A 22,902-nucleotide genomic window follows, 5' to 3' on the forward strand; every position below is an offset into this window, starting at 1 on the left:
AATCAAATCATGATTAACTTATCATGAAAATTATAAGATTCTTGTGCAACTCCAAAGCAATTAAAAAGAAAAGAAATGCTATGAAATTTAATTTATGAACTAAACTAATGAACCAAAATATTGTAAAATTATATAAAATTAAATCTTTTTTGCCATTTATATTGTTTTGTATAGCATTCTTTTAAAAATTATTTAATAATCATTTATTTAACACTGAAAATATATATGCAACATGTTCTCGTTTCATAAGAAACCCTTTAGTCTTCTCATGACATTCTATAGCCAAATGTTTGCAAATAATTCTTTACAGATTTTCTAGCTATTCTTAATACATATTTGTTTCAATAATAGATTTACTAATCAAGGATATGGTACCAAGACCTTGTTGCAGCTCTTGTTCAGGCAGTACGAATGTGATATGAACCAATTTCTTCATAAACTGTTATTTTCTATCAACTGCCCAACACTTAATATAAAAATGTAGCTTTCATGTGAAACATCTTACAATTCAAGAAACTCAGCAGACAAACGTCTTCTATGCTGATTTCTCCCATGCCATCTAAGTTATGTAAAATCCATGAAAGCGAGATCTTACATCTGTGACATCTGTGACAAAAGAAAATCCTGAGGGCAGATGTTGCACACACAGCAACATTTTTATGAGTGCCTTATCTTTGCAATTAAAATTCCCCAATTCCATTTCTCTTGACTGTTTGCGAAGAGTAATTCAGTGGCATGACCTCAGTTTTGTAACAATGACTGCTGCCAGTTGCTGTGGGTCTGTCAAATGAGGATTTTTCTCCATTACAGAGTGGACCACATACGCAGGAAATATGTTGCAAAGGTTACGGTAAGTTTGGTACTGGTGCTCTGGGATGACGTGTCGCTCTTGGTGTTCACCTGCACCAAGAGGTGGCATCTCCCATGGTGAGCTCCAGATTTGCTCCATCTTTTCCGGCATGCTCCTCACCATCACCCGTTCACAACAGGGCATCATCAGGCTGTGGCTCAGTGGATAAGAATGGTATCTATAAGACTCATTTCCACAGGGCAGGGGGTCCCAGCTTGCATGCTGCTCACGACATAGTGGAGGTCTCCTCTGTCGCATCGGGTTGCTATCGTATAGTCTTGAATCTGATATGCTGTCCATACGAGTCATACCAAGAGACCGTGCGGGTTGCGACAGCAATGGTGGGAGGACACCCTGGGATAAGGGATAGTCTCCAGGACAACTGGACCGAGCTCCCAGTGCAACATGCTGGATGTGTGGAGCTAGATGAGCTCCAGACTGCTTACGGGAGCCCTGCTTGGGTTCCTCCGGTCCGTAGCACTGCACTCTGCTCAGTGCCTCGTGACGAAGCCCATGGGAAAATGCTTGCATTCTACTTTGTGCAGGGGACTGCTGCTGCACTTTCATGCTCTCCTCTAAGCTACTGTCCACAGAGCTTGGGTACAGATCCCCATAAGAGGAGAACGAGTCACTGTTTGAATGGCTGAGGCAGGATTCGGGGCAGTGGTTGGGATTTCTCTGATATACACCGTGCTCGTGCTCCATGCTACAGAAACTGTCGACATTTTGCATGCTGCTCATGCTCATGTTTGAAAAGTCACTGTGCAGTGAATAATATCCATGGTCGCTAACCGACTCGTACTTTGGGAACTGTTCACTGTATGTGACAGAGGTGCCGTGACTATTGGTGACTAAAATAGGAGGGTAATGAACGCTGGTCATGTGCTCCAGAGAACTGCGTGAGAACTGCAAAGAGCCCGGCACTGGGCTGCTGGCTGATCGTGTGTTCAGGGCTCCAGCGGCGTGGCTCTTGGCAGGCTGCATGGTGGGCACACTGAGAGCAGACACAAGGGAAGGCACTGAATTTGTCTCAGACTTCCTGACAACGGAGAGTGCCTCGCAAGGCTCGCACGCCACTGAGCGAATGCTGGGGTCGGATTGACGTTTGGGCGTCACACGTTTGGCCTCAGAGCTGAAGTCCACCTTCACACTTACTGGACCGATACCACATTTAACCAGAGCTCCCTCACTCATCGTCTTTACGCCAGATAATTTGGCAAAGGCCCGTAGTTCGTCAGCCACAGACCGTTGCGGCTGGTTGACACGCTCGGGGTGATAGTACTTGCACTTATGTCCATATGTGCACTTCTTCCCTTGTTTAAAGAAAGATTAAACCAAGTCAAGATAATTGAACATAAATTGTGCTAACAAATATGTCACATCATTCAGGCTTTGAAAAGACATTCAGGCACTTACCATAGGGGCAAGGTTGTTTTCTGTGCTCTGGAACAACAGGACGTTTGCGGAGGAAATTTTCTAAGCTTGGGCCATGTCTTCCCAGCGGGTCATCAGGCGGCATAAACCTATTCGAAGCATTCAATCATTAAAGGTCAACTTCATCATTTCCACAATAAAGAGTCTCTCATGAAGCAGAATTCATGATTGATATCCCTCCAATTTTTCAATAATGTAATGACTAAACAGATTTGAAAAGAATCTTTCAATCTTTTAATTTCTTACATTATTAATTCATATTAATTTTTGCTTTACTAAGGGAGCCATCTTTTACGTTTTAGTAATGAGAATTTATGCTAAATTAAAAGAAATTCCCAATAAGAATTAAAGAGCCCTTAAAATAATCGACAGCAAAGCACGGTGAAGACGTCACAAAACCGTCAAAGCATTTCAGTTCCTCCAATTTAAAGCAAAACTAATGTATATAAGGACATTTTTAGCTGCTGTAACATTCATTTTCTTATGACTGGTGTTACAAAAAAAAACAATCATCTTTAACAAAAATTTATGGTGCAATTAATACCAGAATTCCCATGAAATTGAACACATAAATTGTGTTCTCAGAATATCACAATATTTTTAAAGATCGGTGAACTCCGAACTTAAAAAATTGATTCACGTTGCAACTATAAAAGAAAACAAAATTCGGTTTAAATTCCTTTATGGGTCATTGAGAATATGACTAATAATAGTGAAAATACTATATACCGTATATTTTGAGATGATCAAACCATGAAAATCTAAAACTGCAATGCTGCAACTCTAGTGAGAATAAATACTGGCTTCTTACTTGTCATTGACAAACGAGTACATAAGGAGACGCTCTTCTATGAACTTCTTCCATTCTGGCTTCTCATTTTGCAAGTCCCTGTAGTTGTCATTCGACACAATAATTCCATCAGAATCATAAGCCAGCTTCACTATGAAGCGATCATCGTAGCACACCACTCTCCTGCCTTGAACTCTCCGAGAGGGGGTGAAGACCAGGATCTTTTCTTTTTCCAGCTTGCGCAATATTTCTTGATCTAAAAAGTAAAAATAAGGTCGATAGCAGCAGATCAAAACGTGATTAAAATGACCAATACAAATACGGTTGGAAAATACTGCGATATTCCAAAATGCATTACTTTAAATTCTGACCATGATGCTATTTTTCGGACTCATTCGTATGCTATTTATTGGCCTGCCTTGCAGAACATTACACATTTTGCAAACCACTAAGTATGATGGCTCCACTACCTGCGATGAGGGCATCAGGCCTCGACTGTTCCTTCCTCCAGGCCGGGACAAACACAGTGATGTCTTTATGTCCCTTCTCCAAGAACCATTCAACGGCTAGCTGCATACCACGGCAAGAGAAGACCTCTTTGTTTCCATGGCTGGAGAACAAAACAGTGCGTTACAAGGTCTACTTCAACGTGATGAAAGATACAAACGATTCAGAAGTTTAAAGTACATTCCACAGTCAAATCACGTGTCTTTGTCATGTCTTTGTTGCGGTCATACCTCATTGCCACATTTGAGCCGTCAATGACTATTTGCCTGAGGCTATCACACGTATCCACCGAGTCCTCTTCCACCGACACCTCCGGACTAACGGTCTCTTTAACACAGGGGGGTCGCGATGCCGATGCGACGGCCGCACTGCTGCACGGCTGGATTTCAGGCTCTACTTTGTTTCCGAGCCGCACTAACTCAGCGAGAATGTCGTTAATGAGAGCGGCAGCTCCCAGCTTGTTGAGCACCGTTTCCACCTGCTCCCCAGAATATCCCAACTTCAAAGCAAAATCCATTTTAGACTGATAATCCCTGTCACTGGCGGCCCTGGTCGCCGTTCCTGCACGGGTGTCGTCCTCGCGCAAGTCTTGCACAGTGCTGCTCTGGGAAAAACTTGGACGGTCGAGGCATGGAGAGCGGCAGAGTTGTCGGTGGGGTTTTGCGACGCCCAAGGGCACCTGAACCCTCTGGCATTGCTGATCTTCTGAGTCGCTCTCCGAGCTGTTTCCATCCTCAGAATTGTCAGTGGCATGCTGGTCCTCCCTTGAGTCAATGTCCTCCTCCCTCCACGGGCGTCTTTCCATTTTAAGCCTCTCCACCAACGACCATACTGTCATCACGTTCGTCTCGACACCTCAGATTTCAAGCCCATACCTCATACCTCATCTTAGGGCAACAACGGAATCATACTCAGTGCTGTGCTGTTGTGCTACAGGCTCTTCCTGTAAAGCCAAGGCGACACAGTCTCCCCCGATGTGTGTAGGTAAAATCAAACTATTAAATCCTGAAAGAGAGGGGAAAATGTAAATTAGTAATACAGATTTAGCCTCACTCCAACTCTTCTACAATGATTAATTATAATAGTATTAGTGAAATTACTCATCCTAAAATAACTGTTGTCCAGCCTTGCATTAATAATTTGACAGGATGAATGACCTCTAATTTTCTTGCACTTTTAATGCGTTCTCTTCTTTAGACGTAAAGAAGCGAGAGGACTTCAGGTTCCTCGGGTCAACAGTGCAGAGCGATGGAGAGTGTTGAAAGGAAGTGAACAATCATGACTAACTGAGCTGAACTGAGATCGTGGGGGAATAAAACACTGGTTTATAGTATAGCAGAGTGGGATATCTACTGAGCCTGCAGCATAAACACGACAACAAATCAAGCAAATAGAAAGATCAGATAGTCTTAACTACAAGAGCCTTGATGAACAAAGCCCTCGACTGGCAGAGAGTAGAATACAGTCAGCTTCCAGCTTTGGGAGCCGCAGCCCATGATGTGCGTTGCTTAGCAACACAGCCTTGTCATCAGCTAGCTCCTTTTTTTACCAGTCACGACTAACACAAACACAGCTCGTCATCTCTCTTCAAGCAGTCGATGCAAGGAGCACACGTATCGGTACTCTTCTGCAGCAACACACCAAAGCTTCCAGAGGCAGCGTGATTGGTCAGTTAAAGACATTATACTTCGTCCTCCATCACTGACCACTAAGGAAGAAAGACCAACCCACGTGTGGGTTAAATTAGATGACATACATTTCCCTAAGGTTTATACCTATGACATGGGTTCATATAATGTTTATGCAAATACTAGGTCACTGGCAACACCCTCATCAAGTAATACAAGACTGATATTCATGGTAGACAGTGAAGGATGATTTATGGTCAATCTATGGCAATTACAACATGCCTTTAAATACCAGAGCTTTCTGTGAGCTTCCAATAACAGTGGTGCAAACTCTTTTACCACTGACCACAACTTATTAAGGATGGGCAACAAACCAAGAATTAAGGATGTTTGAATAATTAGAATAAGGATGTTTAGGCCCAAACGTAAGATCAAATAATTCACGTCATTGCAGACATTTCATTGCCACATCAACACAGGATTTAAGGGAGGACGGCGCTTCCAATCATTTCCCTTCCGCCTCCAGATTCACAGGATTGGACAGTGTGAGGCCCGCAGACGGTCTCTGCACACGCACAGGCTCATGTAGCCCCGTCTCATAGCAACAAGTGAAGCAGGGCCCTGAAGCCATCTTGTAATTTGCTGACACCCCCCCCGCCGCCCCAGGTGGGGCTATGGCTCGTTTTGTCATACATACCATTTGGCTGGTTAGAGATCTTTAAATGGAGACATTTAGAATCTAAGGTGCAGCACAGAAGTGAAGGCGTGACCTTGGTCCCTTGCCAGTGGACACAGTCAATCTGCTTGCTGTCATTAACTCTCAAATAAAAAAGGTTCAATTGCTAAAGAAATAACCTTAAAAATATTAAGAGTTCACCGCAACCCCCATAATACAAAAATTATTAAACGTTCCCCATCGTTCTTTTGGTACTGATCACTACAAAAACAGAGAATAAATTTTTTAATCAATGGCAACTGCAACAAAGAATCAGTGTGCAGAATGCAGTCGACAAGATTATCGGGGCCTAACGAGAGGAAGCTTGTAGCGTAGAATTTTGTTTAAGATTATATTCAACATAAGCAAGAGCCGGTTTAAGTTAAATAGCAACCAAACAAACAAGAAACACAAATACTCAGATGAAAACACGATGCTCCTATCTCGCAATAATATTATGACAGACTGAACTTTTAAACATATTTATTTGGTGACTGAAACAAACATGAAAAATCCCCCATATGACCATTCTTTATGATAAATGTCAAACTTCCAGGGAGATGCCAAAAAGTCAACTTATGCTTCTGAAAATAAAATCTGCGTCTTAGTGTGTATGTGGTTCTTTATCTGTGAACAGAGTTCGTTTTTAAATGGATGTGTCAAGCAACAATTCATGCAGACTTGATACGGAAGGGTGCCGTACTCAAGTTATAGAGCAAGCAGAACAAACAATATATGTTCTGCCAATCAAGTACTTTAAACACAATTTTATTATATTGGCCAGGACAAGTGGAGGCTCACAAAGGTAATTTTTACGGTCCTATCAAATTATGTGTGTGCTTTTACATTGGGTATGTTAAAGTACGTTCTAAAAACTGCAGAATCGATCCCTTAGCAGAGGTATATTAGCAGTAAGAAGAAAGAAAAAACGAGGACACAGCCGCATTCTCACGTTAAACCAGCTTTTCTGTTACTTGCGAATGAACCACACGAATTTGCAACCGGATGAAATCACTGCATCGCCTTCTGATTACAGCCGCCATGCAAGAAACCTCGTGATCTGCGGAATGACCGACTTTAACTTCATGCACCGGTAATAATTGAATTATCAGCTAAATAGTTGACACGTCAAATAAAAAAAGAATTGAGAAGCTTGATATCTTTAGCAAGAGCAACATCGGCCGGGTGAAATGAATTGAATGAAGGTTAAATGAGATGACAGATAAAGATGAACAATAATAGATGGCATTAACGCCACACACACACACATATATATATATATATATATATACATATGCTACACCTGTATGGGTGAATTTGATCACAGATAACTGTTTTGACACCTTTAGGCCCAGAGTTACGGTTAGCAAATGATAGCAAGCTAGTCTAACGATACTTGTGAAGAGTCAACATCTTAGCTAACTCCGTTAACTCGCCATCCTTCGCTTACATTTAAAAGCATTTCGATAAATACGGAGCAACTGGTCAGCTGCTACCGCAAGCTAACGCTAGCTAACGCTAGCCACCAAGCTTGCGGGACAAACCCAGGTGTCTCTTTGATTAACGACGGCGAAGCTAGGTAGTGCTAGTAGCCAGCAATAACCAGCCAACTCAGTTGCGGCACAGGCTAACTCGAACGCCAGGTCGCTAGCATCTCGTTAGCTTTAGCTGCTGAGCGTGTGCTAACGTTTGTTTTTTCACTGGCATGTTGTAGTAACTTGACGTAAAGTTGACGACCGTTTAATATTTCAGACACATCGTGAAGCCGGAACAACACAACACGACACGAATCCTTCAGCGAGCGTGCACGGACTCGTTTAAAGACCTTCCGTCGCTGCTCAGCTCACCGTGTTGCTGTCATCCTCCTCGGCTGGATCGGTTGCGCTGCGCCGCGCTGCGCCGCGCTGCCATTGGCGCTGTCGCAGTCCGCTCTGGGGTTGCCAGTTAACGCGAGGAAAACAAGCACCGAGGTTTGAAGACGTCAAGATCAGAGCACGCTTTGAAACTTGATTTGCCGACCTTACGTCAGATGTTTCATTAACGCAGGGTATTTATAATAAAAAAAAACATTAACGGCGTTTAATGGTAGTTCTGTAACTGTCATTTTTGTGACTGGGGTCTTCTGGGGGGGGGATCCCCAAAACAAGGAGCATATAAAATGGACATATTTGTCACAAGCCCCTGAAGAATAACTTCATGAACTCAAATTGGAACGCACGTTCTATCTACTCCATCTATTCTAATTGCAGCAAAGCACAAATGTCGAGAATGAGAGAAAACAAAAAGAATGCAGACAAATAACTGTTGTTTATTTTAGTGTAAGGCAGTTCTACTCTGACAAAACAGTAACAGGTTCCCCCCTTATATAACATGGACGCCACACAGAAAGGATAAAAACAAAATCGTAACAATCACTCCGAATACAATATTACATTGTTCAAATATTGAGAATATAAATACTAATTCTTTGAAATGTGTTCCAATATTATAATATAAAAGAAAAACATGAGTTTCACCTCTGACTAACTTAAAAACACGAGAAAATGAGGCAAGGTGGAGATACCTGTTGATTTGTCCAATTTCAAGTCCAACCAAAAAATAATAATAATAATAATAAAAGCATTTCATTCAGCAGAACCACATCATTGCATTAATGAAGGACATCAATTCAATAAGAATTGTGTACTTTGCAGGGGGTCAAGCTATTGGACAATGGGGGCAAGAAAAAAAAAACCACAGCAGCCAAAGTGAAGGCTAAATCCTCATCAAGCACGCTGCTTTTAACATGATCAGGTACGACTAGCTTTTTCACCTTGTGTCGTTTGACGTGCCTCCACTGAGATGACTCGTTTTAAGTTTGCCGAACAAAAAGAAAGAAAACTGCTACAAACACTGAACATAAAGTTCACGACAGGCTAATATAAACTTTACTGCAGCAATGACATGTCGTGAAAATGCAGCTAACACAAATATAAATCAGCACTTAAAGCATAAGCATCTATAGCTAAAGGAAATGTAAGCAGCTGTTCAATGAAAACCAGGAGCATGAATATCATATAAAATAAATAAATTACTATTGAAATGTGGATACTGCGGCTACGCAGGGGTTTCAATATTCAAGCTCAATATATACTTTATATAATATTAAAGCTTAATGAGATGACATGTCCTAATGAAGCAAACAACTGTACTGTGCAAACGCAGAGATTCCCCTTTGACCCCGATACGACAGCATTGCACTCGACTCAGCATGATGGCACACGGTTTCAGAAATCTACTCACGTTCTATTGTACAAACTTCACTTAAATGCACTGATGGCAAAGATAAATGTGGCCTTTAGTAAACTGTATTAATCAAAGATTTTAAGGGATCTTTTTGCTGCAGGCCGCCACATCCCTGGGAGTTCTCGTTTCACTGCAGATGGCTAATTCTCCTTTAGCCTCTGCAGGACTTACGGAATGAGCTCCTCCATCCGCAGGACCTGCTGGTCTGCTCTTACCGCACGATTGCAAACTAGCGAAAGCTTTACAAAAAATATCATCATCAAGGTCATCCGACACCTGCTCCGTCGTTCCAGGAAGAACAAAGCTGCTGGGAGGCGAACAAGAATCTGACTGCAAAGGAGGCCGACGCTGCCTCTTGCAACGCTCCGCATTCCTCACCGTAGCAGCTCTGTTCTCTCTGCATGCGTCAGGCATTCTCAACTCAAGGGTTTCTGTGTCCAGAGACCTACTTCTCCTGTCTATAGACAACGGATCAGACGTGGACGGACTCCCTCTCGTAAAGCCGAGGGTCCGTGGGAAACTAGCAACTGCCCATGTATTACTGATCAAGTTCCGTTCATACAGGTCCAACATTTGATAGTCACATTCAGCAAAAGCATCTTTCCGCAAGTAGCTTTCTTCAAATTCCTGAAAGGGCGATGAACTCTCCTCCTCCAGTTCCATGCGCTGATCATATTCACCCTCATTATGCATGTCTACCACGTCGAATGTGACTATGGTAGGTAAGGCCTGCATATTTGGAGTGAAGGCAGAGTTAGTCTCCAAGTCGTTCGCATTGTTTTGCAAGTTACTCAGCATTTGGGAGCGCTTTGTGTAATCTACCAGCGCCTGAGAGAAAGACACCTGCCCATCCTCCAAGTCGCTGCTACAATCCGCACGCTGAGAATTTACACTTCTGTACGGCAAAGCCACCGGCTTGTTTTCCTCGAGATGTTGCTCTTTGGGTTCGCAAAAATCTTCAAAATCGGGGTCAGATGCGTTTCCAAATGATAAGCTTCTGTGTGTTTTTTCACGATCCACATTCAAGGATTTTATTTGTTTCTCTACTTCGAATCCATCCGGGTCTGGATCATTTCTGCAGACTGACACTTGTGATTTTAAATTGAAATTACAGTTTTTATTTGTGCCGATTTCTTGACGGCCGGACACATTTTGTTCTGACTCGGGACATTTGTTCCGCTCTAAAAAATTGTGAACTTTATACAGTTGCGTACTCATTTGTAACCGATTCCTGTCTGGAACAAAGGCAGAATCTGTCACGTCATCTTTCTCACTTAAATACTCGCATGGGTTTGAACCGAGCAGTTTTGACTTGTTTTCGTAACGTGGACTAATGAGACTCTCGTCGGGTGCGAACAGTTCATAGAGTGCGTCGCCGCTGTAGCTGTCCCTGGGCAATCGGTCTGCGCTTTGTCGGGGTTTCTCTTGTCCCTCTTCTGGTCCTGGGGTAGTTGAATCGTAGTAACCCTCATCACTATTTGGAACTGATTCCTGACGCTCACTTTGAGGAGTTAAAATGTCAACAATTGAAGAAGTGTCCATGTCGCTGGCTTGCTGCGTACTGCTACTGTTCTGCAAGCCCACATTAAGAGAACTCGTCGGGTCAGGAGTCACATCCGAATGGTCTCGGTCGCCGGCATGGCACATTTCCTCAGACTCATCGTTTCCCCAGAAACCACGGAGACACTGCTCACCCAGGTCTTCCGGTGAAGCCATTTCTTCACCGCCGCCCTGGTAAGTGAGGTAACACGACGCTCTTTTGCCTCCATTTCGGCTCCTTTCTTCAGAGACCGTGCTGTCTGTGATGCTGTCGTCCTCTTGATCCGCAATGATGTCTCCGCAGCCAGTGAGTGAATCAAAGCTTTTTAACGACGCGACGTCTCCAAACATAAGATTCAGTTGCTCCGCGGAGCCGGGAGGTGTTCCCGACTTTACTGCTGGCTCAGATGTCCTCTGCAGATCTGGACGAGGGCTCTCCTTGTGGTCAGCGGAAACCACGGCGACCGATTTCATCTCCTCCCTTTGATCACAACAAATGTGATCACGGAACTCAGACTTTGGGCTTTCTTGCTCTACGTGCTTTTCTAATGCTTTCACCTCATTACATTCAGGACCCACGGAAATATCGCATATAACATTTGCAGAATCAGGCACATCAGGTTCAGATCCCAGGCACTCTGTGACATACTGGTGGGTGTTGTCCTGGATGGCAGGCGCCTCCTTGTTGAATTGAGGACAAGTCATTGCAATCATTTCCGGTTTATCCAAGCCAACATTTCTATGGTTTCTGTGATACTTCAGGCTGTGAAAAAGACCCCTCAGTCCCCTTTTCTGCCGGGTGAGAGGCTGCGATTTCTGGTCGGCAGTGGGGTGACTACATTCATCTTGGCAGCTACTGTGGAGCTCTCCAGCAGAGTCCCGCTTGCTGTGAAACTCAAAATCTCTTCTTAGATTGTCATCATGACTAACCTCACTTAGCCCATCGTGCGTTCTGCTTTTGGAGATTCCTTTCTTAGAGGAGCACTTGTTCTGGTTTTTGCTCCTTCCTCCGAATAAATTGGGCAAAATACAGATACTTTTACGAACCCCAAAAAACGTCAGAGCAGTCCTCTTAAACCTTCCAGGTTTTTGAGATTTCACTGTAGGATTCGTGGCATCCGACTGAAGTTCCTCCGTGATGTCATCAGGACCACTCCGGGGAAGCCTGTCGATGACGGAGGCTAAATCTTTGGTGTCAACTTGCTTGTCATCCTCGGGAGAAGTCATGGCTACCACATTTAAAGAAGCGGTCCAACAGGAGGCATAGTAGCCGAACTGTAAAAATCTGATTTGAGGCCTCTGTTGAGAAAACTAAGAACAGAAATCAATGATTAACTCAATATTAAACTGACCACACACAAGATTTTTAAACAAATACCATCAGCTCTTTTTAACTTATTTAACTAGTATTTGAGTTTGAATAGGACAGGTTTATCCCCCCCCCCCCCCCCCCCCCCCCGTTTTGTCCTGGGGGGTATTCTCAGTCTGCCTTCAGAGACGAGTCACATTTCCCCCATTATTTACTGAGAAAATAAAGTCTTTGTGTATTTATTTCTTCGTGGGTTTAATATGGAGATGCTTTGTGCCACACATTTATTTTTGTATTCTGTCCATCCATCATCTTTCTAACTAAACTCATAAATGCAGCCTTAAAATAGTTTGTTTATGCTAGAGAACGACAACACAATCCAAGTTAACACCATTCAGTGCTGTTGTTTACCTCCTCACCGCTGTTCAAAGTCATCTCAAAACTGTTAAACATTGTGACGACTTTTAAGAGGAAGAAAGCCTCGGTCATAACGCAACAGGCTAGAAGATGGAAGAGTCAGCTAATCAAGTCGACTTTAAAAGAAAGTCTCGGTAAAGAAAATAACAGACGATCAGGAATCTATTTCAAGACTAAATGCCACTTTAGCTCATTAGTGGAGGTAAATTAACTGAGCCACAAAGTAAACAAACTTACCAAATGAATTCAGAACCTCCCCACGTTCCGGAGTGCGTTTACATCTCTTGTGTTGCAGCAGGTGGATAGTGGTCGAATCCCCCCCGGGAGCAGATTTAAACTACCATTAGCTAACGTTGACTGGGCAGCTTGCTAACAATGATAATCCACTCACCCGCGAATGCCCTGCTGTTTGTGGGTATATTAGTCCGTTAAATGACAAAGTAGTGCGGTAGAAATACACACAAGCTATATTACTGCGAGTAGTGAGGTCAAGCACGCCGCGTTTACTCCCGACGTTCACAATAACGCAGCGTTTAAACGCTAGACGATTACTTCCGGTCCCCGACTCCTCCTTCTTCTTCTTCTACTTCATTAATTTCCTTTTTTCCTCATGTTCTATTTGTTGTAGGTTGTGAACCAGCTTTTATAAGTATTACCGCCACCTACTGGATTGACATGCCCATTTTTTTATTCCAATTTTGAAATAGAGTATCGCCCTATTATCTACAAATATTTTAATATCTCTGAAGATAAATTATATATTTTTTTAGATATTTATTGACACTCTCAAATCAAGTATTTTAACTGTAAAGTGTAATGCCAAAAAACCAACAGTTATCTGTGAATTAAGAAATACATGTTTATTAAATTTACTTAAAATATAAAATGTATTTACATTTTTTGGGCATAAACAGTAGAATGTACCCTTGGGGAAAGGCATGTACACAAGATAAAAGACATAATCGAATAAATATCTAAAACAAAATAAATTAAATAAGATATATAAAAGACATTTGTGTAGGCCGGTAATCTTTGATAATTGTTACATTTTATAATTTAACTGAAAGCAGGTTAGACTTGGCCCAAAACAAAACAAAAATCAAACAAAGAAAACCTTGTGAAGGTTTGTGGAATCTAAGGGGAACAGTGTCCATGACTTACTTCCAAAATCTCTTGTGCTTGAAATGAAAATTGTTAAATATAAAAGTCAGATGACGAGGCAGGAGAAAAGGAAATCAGAACGGACCATTTTTGTTCATGACACTTAAAAAAAAAAAGAGTGAGAAAAACTATTCTGTCATTAAAATATTTTCTTTTTTACTATTACTATACATGTGCAGCAAGTCTCACAGTGGTTTTTACAATGAAGCAATATGATGCACTTCTAAAAATATGATAAAACTGCTAAAATCTTTACAACACATCAAACAAATTATTTACACCAAATATTTACTGAGAGTCAATTCAAAGTTTACAGCGCAATTTTGTGTTTCTACCAAACAAACGTATCTGCTGTCATTTTATTTATTGCATTCAAAGTGCTTTTAACGAGTTTTTGGTCTTTGTTTACTGTATGTCCTTATTTCCGGCGTTATTGTTGCCCGTCATAAAACCAAGGTCCCTGATATTTTTGATCACATATTTTCTATTCAAGTCTTTGATTGACGGACGTCTGTCCACTCCATTTTGGTGTTCAGAAGCGCCTGAGTCTTCTTCTCATCCACCTGCACGTAATCCACTCGGCGTTCATCAGACAGGAAAGGCTTCTGCTAGACATGAAGAGGGAGAGATTGAGATGCGATGCAATGTCGTTACATTTTGAAAGTTAACTTGATTAGTTTGCATAGTAGTTTGAATCGCAATAATAAGGGTCATCGGAGTAAATAGTGATTGTACTGATATACACCTGTGTGTGGGCTGGTTGAGCTGAGGTATATTTAAAACAAACTCCTTTTAGCAGAGTCAGAGATCATTAATCTGAAGTGTTTTGCATTCTCTCTCCATTTCTGCTTCCCAGAATGCATTTTTATGTTGAAAATTGTGTAGCGTTTAGGTGGTCCAGGTATAGGAGGGGTGTTCAAAACGGTCAGAGCAACGCATTATTGTGCACGTCCTGTTAAGAAAAGATGTCTCTGATTGTCTGAAGATTGTAAATTAGTCACATGTCAATGTAATGATCTGATTAAAATCCTACCTTCTGGACGGGAGACAGGGATGCAGAATTAAAATCCAGCGACAAATAGTCAAGGTTGGATCTTGCCACCCTGTTTGGAGCGACTCCATCCGAGGTGAGACAGAACAGTTGCATTAACTCCTGTCAGAGAGAGAAATAGATGAAAACCTTGCTGATTTTATTTTATTTTTTAGTATCAAATTGTGAAGCTCTGACAAATGTAGTGTTCTAAAAAGTGAGTTGTACTATTTCCACATTTGACGCATTATCGGCAAATGGTTGATTAAATAAATAGGCTGTTTATAGTCAGACCATTGAGCTAAACAGGAAGCTACAGCTCTCGCGTGTGCAGCCTCTTAATCTTGTGAGCACAATTCACAGTGCATGATGAACAGACATTTGTTAAAACCTTTTATGGGAAGGTTAATTAACTAAGACATTGCTTTCTGAAGAACCTGCTGTCACACATCCTCACACCCTGGAAAATCCCCAGCCTGACTGCTGAGCAAGATATTTTAGAAATGTGCGGGCAGCATCCACTCCCACATTCTTGGCTGTGTGGAGATTTACTACAAGAATGTTTGATAAAAGTCTTGAGTCTTGTCAAACAAAATCAAGCAGACTGAGTTCTGAAATTATTCAGGAAATGTTTTGTCTACTACAAAAGTTTACTCGAAAGTCTGCTATGATTCAAGGGCATCTGCCCACCTGACATTAAAACAGATTCGCAGTGTTACATTTGCAACGTACAGTATATCTACGCCCAGATATAGCAGCAGCAGCAGTATTACCTCACATACATTTCTGAGATAAAGTGCAGTTTTGTTCTCAGCTCTAGTGTCACAGTCAGAGTCGGTTTCGGCGATAAACTCTTATCAAGGAACGTTGAGTAGGGGAGAATAAAAATCGAATTTTCAATAATTTTGATGTATTGAAAGTAACAGAACCCCCCCCCCCCCTCCCCCCAGAACTGATACAATTATATATATATTTATATTTATATATATATAAATTATAAATCTCAGTCAATCCGTAATAAGCATGAATATGATTGCAAATTCAGGGCTTGGAAATAGAGGTTTTATACCCGCGCTGAGCAGTTTGTGTCTTCATCTCTTGAATCCTCCCCATTCTCAAGTGTTTCAGGAGGGAAACCATTTACTGTAAAGCTGCAAATGCAGAAAAATAAATAAATAAAAATGCATCATTACATTTAGAGCCTGCTATTTACATTGTTCTGAAGCTAATCATGTGCAGGAGAGACTTTGTGGCTAAAGGTTTGTGTGTGTGTGTGTGTGGTTTTTCTCCCACCATGACTCGGTCCATGCTCTGCCCAAAGGCAGATGAGCGGGACATTCTGTGATTGTTGAGAGGCCTCTCAAGTCAAGAGGTGGGGGTCGAGCTGCGAACCAAGAAAGGACAAAGTTACTGCCTTTGATGTGATTCTCTTTTCACTCATGGAAATGCTTGTCTCCACATACATTGTATCTGCATGACTCCTGCTGTGCATCATAGCAGAGCACGACAATGACCAATAGCCTTAAGGCTGTGCATTAGCATCCAGCCAAGGGCGCCATGAAAATGTGAAAATGAACAACCGGCGCTGCTTTCACCTCTCCTCAGTCGAGGTTTTAGATGCCGGTGGATTGGAGGCGGTGCAAAATCTCCGGGTTGACACACGAGCGGGCTGAGAGACGTGGAATGCTCGAGGCTGCAGTTTGCATCGAGGAAGCTGAACGTCCTTGGGCTCATAGGAATGTAACCGTCACATTCAGGGGTGGGAGCGGAGGGCGAGGGGGAGCCCATGGGGACGTACATCTCATCCTGGTAGCTCTCAACTCGTACTGCATTCAAACTAGGCTGTTAAAAGGCAAAGCATCAAATGATCAGACATTTTAGAATAGGAGCAAAAAGGCTGGGAAAACATAAAGAGGCAAACTGTGCGATAGTGTCCAAGCATGGCTACACCAGCAGAAACTCCAGGACTTTACAGCGTACTAATATGCTGTCTCCTGTCTTTGTGCTACTGGTACCGATCCTCGACCAGCGTGAGATGATATTTCAGCAAAAATATTCAGGTTTTTTTCTGCTGTTGATGAGTCTCCTACCAAATTAAGACTCTGCCTCCTGTTGCTCATCAATCTACCGTCAGCATCTCCTAAAAAAAAAGAGAGAAAAGAAATGGAAAATGACATTGGTTTTCAATCTCGACTGCTACCATTTCAACAACGCCACAATTCTGATTTATGTAATGTTTTCAGGTTTCATGTCATCAATTCCGGCTGATTTACAGCGAGGACGTACGTGCTCTGAAATGGTCGAGACTCCTAGGAAACGACGAAAAGAGCCGAGAACTCAGAGGCCTCAGGCTGAGGGCCCCGTCGTCAAGGAGCTGCTCCGATGAATGATTGGGCTTGGGCGGCAGCGGAGGAGGCGGGAGCCTGTCGCTTGTAGCGTCGAAGGACGTGGAGGCATACGGTTTGTCAAACTGGAAGAAGTTTGTCGCACAGTGACTCAGTGGCGAGGAAGAAGGGGACGGCAAGGCCATGAAGCTGCACGGGGCACTCAATGGAGGGTTGGACAACCTCCCCTGGGGGAAAAGAGATGGGCTGGGGCTGGCATGAGAAATGGACGACGAAGAGGAATCTGTGTAGAGCGGTGAGGGGACGATGTCCTTGAAGGAGTCGTCGGATGACTTCTGCTCCAGAGAGATCTCAGAGTTCGAAAAGCTGTCATGTCTAGAAATATATATATGTAAAAAGAAATACTGGATCAGATAGGATGAACCATTGAGGTCATTCCATTTATCCACAAAGGTCTTTCAGGCTGTACCCACCCACTGCTGCTGACATTCCCTGTCTCACACTGTGAGAGGTAGAGGTAGTCCAGCGGATGGCTGGACTCTAGCTGGCTTGATACAGACGTCCGGTCTGAGCCGTCAGGCGGCGGCTGAACGGAGGTTAGGGTGTGTGGGAAGCCTTCTTCTGAGCTCTCTGTGGAGGACAAGCAGGGATGGAGAGCGTCAAGCACACACAAGCTCACACTAAGTGGAACCAACATTTATGACACAAAGAGCAGCTGAGGTTGAAGAGAGATAGTGTTTGTTTTTTTGCAGGCCCTGTTTCATACAATGATTCTTTTCTTTTAGATAATCTCCAGGATTGATGTTCATGACATTTATTTGTGATTATTCCTGCAAGTTGCTGGTTGGTTTGTCAACAGAATTATATGAGAAGGGGAGAATTCATACGGGAAAAATGTAAGGTGTGAAATTGATTTTAGATAAAGCTTGATGGAACTAAAGGTTTGGTAGAAGTATGTGGTGACCTGGATCATCCTCAAAAGGTCATACGTTGTTTTTGTTATCTTTATAACAGCAACCATGAAAAGCAAAAGTGAATCAGAGTTGATTTTAAACTGATTTTGAATCCCTAAATGGGGGTTTTAATGTTAAAATTAAACATTTTTACTGACTCCATTCTGGATCCGATCCAGATGAAAATCGGTGGTGAGTCAGAGATCCCCACCCTACCTGACTGTGTCAAATTTCATAAACATCGGTCAATAATCAGCTCAATGTGAACGGGATCAAATCTTTCTCCGTTGCTACCTGCATCCTCCGGGCTCCCAATATGACAGATCTGACTGATGCTGCCGATCCAGCTGTTCATCTCCTCTTCTGTTTTAGCCACTAGGTAAAAAACGCGAGACGAGGTCTTCACCACAAAGAGGTGCTTCCCGTGGAAGTCTCGTTTGGTCCTGACTTGTCCATTGAGCATCTCGACCTCGCACTCTTTCAGGTCAATGACGCGAATGGGCTTCTTGGAGCTGCTGCTTTGATAGTACTCCAGCACGTCAGGATTGCCACTCATGCGACCTCTTCGAAGCACGAACCAGCGTTTCCTCCATGCCTGTGGGGGGCAAAGGAACAAACATTTCATCATGAGAGGTCTCGTTATATTTTAAGCTTAATCCTTTCGCTGTCCTGTCATGGAGAGGATGCATAATTTCGGTAACCTCTTCCTTTTTCCTTTCCAACACCATTTTATTCATTATGACAAGTCATGGGAACTAGTTCACAACCCTTGCTCACAGCCAACTTAGCAATTTAAAGCTATATTTTGTTTTTGATATGGTCGGCAAGCGGAACCTGTACTCAAATTTCCCAGAAGTACAATGAAGAGGAAGTTCACTGTATTTAGCAGAAAATGCCTAACACAATATAAATATGCAGTTTGGCTCCTGCTTTTCGCCTCTAATTGCTGAAAACTGAAACTGCCAACATGTATTTAGAAATCTTTTCATGTGTAACACCTGAACAGAAGGTTCCAGGTCAACCTCCGTGAGTGGATTCCATTAAGATATCACATTTATCTCACGTGTTGTTGCCGATATCAGTCTCACATTTGATGTTTGTGCTTTCCTTTGTGCATTGTCAGAGTGAAACCTGTCTTGCGGTGTGAAAACATTTTGCATGTGGCTAATCTGCTCCTGCACAAGTCAGTGTTTACTCTAGGAAATGGTTAGACACTCAGCACCGACTGCGCGTAACCCCGCGGCATTTAAGAGGAAACCGTAACTAGGCAGATGGCGGTTTGTTCCCACACGCGTTTTACACACGTCCAGCTAAGATAAAGTTGATTTGTATGTAGATCTAACGTGAGCATAGGTGATGATCCAAGCTCTATTTTTGTTTTTAAAAGTGAAAAAAAGTCAGAGAATCTCATGATATGACGTCCACTTGCAGAGACTAGCAGGTAAGATGAAAACAAGAACATTAAATGCAGGCTAGAATTTGATGGAGAAAAGAAAAACAAGTCAAGAGAATAAACCAACAGCTCCTCCTTCCTCCTCAGACAGAGCTTGATTCTTATTATGAGACTTGGACCGTGGGTTCTCGGTCCTCTTGTCTGACTTTGTTTTCTCCAAGGTCTGTGATGAACCTTCACGCTCAAGCTGTGAGCTTAGATTCACATCACAAATAAAACCTTTTCCACAGCAGACATTTTGGCTTCTCATTTTGTAAAGCAGAATTGACGGCAAACATTACCAACAGCGCTAAACAATCATGTACGGCTACACGAGCGATATCGGGATTTAACATTTGCAGCAGGTAGATTAGAGCCGGCGATGGTTAATATTATCATTCACAGCTTTTCATATCACAATGTGTTTGATGACTGAGCCCCCCCCCCCCCCCCCCAATGCTCGAACAGAAGAAACACTTAGAAGTCCGGCATCGGCAGGATTTAGCAGAATCACTTAAGTTGCATCATTTAAAACATCAACTTGTTTTTTTTTTATTCTGACTATTCCTGTGTGAAAATGTAGTATTTGAAATGAATGAAGTAAATGAACATAAAGGAATATAAAATGAGTCACTAATACGCCATACGTTAAAGTCTGTGGCTATTATCGAACCATTAATCCAAATACAGTTCACTGAAATAATCAGCATTTTTATGTCATATGCTTTTAATAATAATAATGCCTTTTTTTGACATTTAAATAACACGCTAAAATGTTATTGTGTTAACAGGATTTACATACTATAATAAGTTTCTATTTCCCGCCCTGAACCCCATCAATCCACATGAACACCTCCACCCACCCTTTCCCTGCCCTGTTGTTGATAACCGGTCCTCCTCCTCCTCCTCCTCCTCCTCCATTCGAGCAGAGGAAGCACAAACAGTCATCATAGCGCTGGACTGTTTCTGTTTGCCACTAAAGTCTGAAGTGTAACTGCCTCTGACATGACTTCCCATGTTTCACAATACACAAACTCATCACAGAGCAGAGGCAGCGGCCGGCCCAGCATTATCACATGACCACCCCCCCCCCCCCCCCCCCCCCCAACGAACAGCCACGGCTATCTGCTGTTCATGTAGGCAGTTTGAATGCACTTGTTGTAGGAGTGACTTCCACGTCTTCATCAGCACATCTGCCGTTTGTGGCTCGTTGTTATTGTCATGAAACGCTCGTTTCTCAGCTATGAAAACACAAGCCACAACACTAAAGGTGATCGGAAGGAGGAGCATATAAAGGAGTCAAAATGATAGCTGAGCCACGGCATGCTTCCAGAGACCGTCATCCCTCATCATTGCACACACACGCACGCAAGCAAACGCAGTGCTCAGCAGCACAAGCTGTAATTCCTACAGCCGCCAGAGGACATAAACAAGCGTCCGGCTTGCACTCCTACTCACAAATCTCTTTAGTTTCTTCTCTGGGGGGGATTTAATGAGCCAGCCTGTGCAGACCACGTCCCCAGCACTCATCTTGACTGTGAAGTGCGTCGTCCTCACGCCTGCCTCTGCTGCTGCCGCCGCTGCTGCTGCTGCTGCTGCTGCTGCTGCTGTGAAACTGAGAGTACTGCAAAGCATATCCTGTGTTCTGGTATTCAGCATAGCCACTCCAAAAAGGAGGAAGTCAAGAAATTGATCACTCTGAGAGGGAGAGAGAGAGAGAGAGTTTGTTTCCTCAAGTGCTTGCGGGCAAGTGGATGGAGCTGAAGGAAGGTTTCATAGAGAATTATTACAATAGATAAAATCAGATTCCACCCATCTTGTGCTTGCTGTTAAATGTGGCGCCTCTTGCAGTTTCAGGTCCGACTCAGGGTAGGTCTGTGAGGAGGTACAAGGTGCCTTTTCATGAATCCTCGTTCTCCCTCTGGGGACCAACACATCCAATTCATTATGGCTCATGAATGTGTTGTATATCTGTGTTTTATAATTGCTTGCTTTGTGAGATCGTACTTCATGTATGACATCTAAACAAACGCACTCCTTTCTGCCCCGCCAGACACAGCGTCAGGCTTAATAAGTGCAAAAGAATATATAGAGCAACCAGTCACGTAGGACAGTTGAGTTCTTTCAGGACAGGAAATCACTTGTTTTCCAATGTCTCAAAAATATTATCAATGCAGTAGCCAAACCAGCCATAAGAACAGAAAAGATACTCTCTTTTTTTTAACGTTAGGTATTTGAGATTTGTCTCCTAATAAACAGAGATCTGACGACACAGGATTGCTGACCCAAAACAGCATCACATTCCCATATGCAGTGCAAAAAGGTCCCGTCTCCGATTGGCATTTGCAACATTGTCCTTCATTAATTTCATCCTGTGAAGTCTCACTGGAGTGCGATAGTATGGATCTATGATCTTATACCTCTTAAATTCAGATGGAATAATGACTGGTAACCACATAATTTATTTGAGGGGCTACTATCATTTTTAGAATATTAATCTTTCCCCATTCTGTAGGTTTAATCTTTTCCCACTTGTCCAAATTTGTGTTAATATGTCATAATACAGGAATGAATTCGGTCAAATCGACTAAGCCCTTACTGAGGATGACTCCCAGATACTTCATCATACCTCTAAAGACCCACCTAAAATTCACACCATGTTATTATAATTTATTCATTCATTCATTGAATGATATTATTATTATTATTGATGATAATAATAATAAATGGAATTAAAGGAATCTTTTATTCCTCTAAAGATGTTTGGCTTATACCTTCTCCTGCCATAAAACAATGACATCACACCATCATCATTTTAGTTATCTTCTCTAAAAGAAGATTCAGCTATATAATTACAACATTTACATATTTCATCGTGTAATTTAGCTTGTATTACATCAATTTATGACAAGAATATATCGTCACAAGACGAATATTAATTACCGGTATCCTTTTATAAAACTTCATCAATGCTCAGTTTACGCGATTGACCACCAGAGGGCGGCATAATGTAGTTTATGACGTTGCCTGGACTATTGCTGGGCAAATTTCAAATTCAGAAACAATGCCACTGATTTGTGTCCAGAAACGACGCCGCACCCACATGCATTAAGCTACATTTACAGTTAATGTATTTTAAAATTACATCAACACTCTAGCCTTAAATGTATTATTATTATTATTATAAACTGTTCTTTTTGGACTGAATTTACACCAAAAATCCAGATGCGTTTTCTTCTCTGAATCCGTTCGCGTAACAAAACTATGGCGATTTGCTCAGTGTGGAACAAACCGCGCTGGGCTCAGTTTATCTTTGGCTAGAGAAACGTTGTGACTCGTTCTTGAAAGATAAATTACAAACCACTGCTGTTAGGCTGTGACAGCGCTTGTATGTTTTTATTAATACAGTAATGGAAGCACTTTGTAGCAGCCATAAAGCATAATAAAAACTACTTCAATTCATACAAGACTTTAGCATCGTCACTGAAAGCCGCCATGTTTCCTCGA

General features: G+C 42.4%; 3 protein-coding genes across 3 annotated transcripts; all 3 read right to left on the reverse strand.

Moving 5' to 3' along the window:
- Nucleotides 1-727: 727 nt before the first annotated feature.
- zc3h12b (zinc finger CCCH-type containing 12B) lies at nt 728-4,446 on the reverse strand. The gene is made up of 5 exons (XM_068744643.1): nt 3,812-4,446; nt 3,545-3,684; nt 3,096-3,330; nt 2,267-2,373; nt 728-2,163 (listed from the first exon to the last, which is right to left on the reverse strand). Exons 1-5 carry the CDS (start codon nt 4,417-4,419, stop codon nt 728-730), a joined length of 2,526 nt encoding a protein of 841 aa, XP_068600744.1. The 5' UTR covers nt 4,420-4,446.
- A 4,841-nt stretch (nt 4,447-9,287) lies between these two features.
- Nucleotides 9,288-11,975, reverse strand: LOC137900298 (APC membrane recruitment protein 1-like). The gene has a single exon (XM_068744362.1). It carries the CDS (start codon nt 11,973-11,975, stop codon nt 9,288-9,290), a length of 2,688 nt encoding a protein of 895 aa, XP_068600463.1.
- A 1,408-nt stretch (nt 11,976-13,383) lies between these two features.
- On the reverse strand, nt 13,384-20,925 carry gab3 (GRB2 associated binding protein 3). The gene is made up of 10 exons (XM_068744910.1): nt 20,854-20,925; nt 18,258-18,558; nt 17,484-17,640; nt 16,952-17,385; nt 16,756-16,805; nt 16,261-16,507; nt 15,959-16,049; nt 15,735-15,816; nt 14,669-14,788; nt 13,384-14,240 (listed from the first exon to the last, which is right to left on the reverse strand). The coding sequence occupies exons 1-10, from the start codon at nt 20,923-20,925 to the stop codon at nt 14,124-14,126; spliced, it is 1,671 nt and encodes a 556-aa protein (XP_068601011.1). The 3' UTR covers nt 13,384-14,123.
- Between the last annotated feature and the right edge of the window lie 1,977 nt (nt 20,926-22,902).

The sequence above is a fragment of the Brachionichthys hirsutus genome, chromosome 10 (genome assembly GCF_040956055.1).
Source record: "Brachionichthys hirsutus isolate HB-005 chromosome 10, CSIRO-AGI_Bhir_v1, whole genome shotgun sequence".
In the NCBI taxonomy this organism is placed as follows: domain Eukaryota; kingdom Metazoa; phylum Chordata; class Actinopteri; order Lophiiformes; family Brachionichthyidae; genus Brachionichthys; species Brachionichthys hirsutus.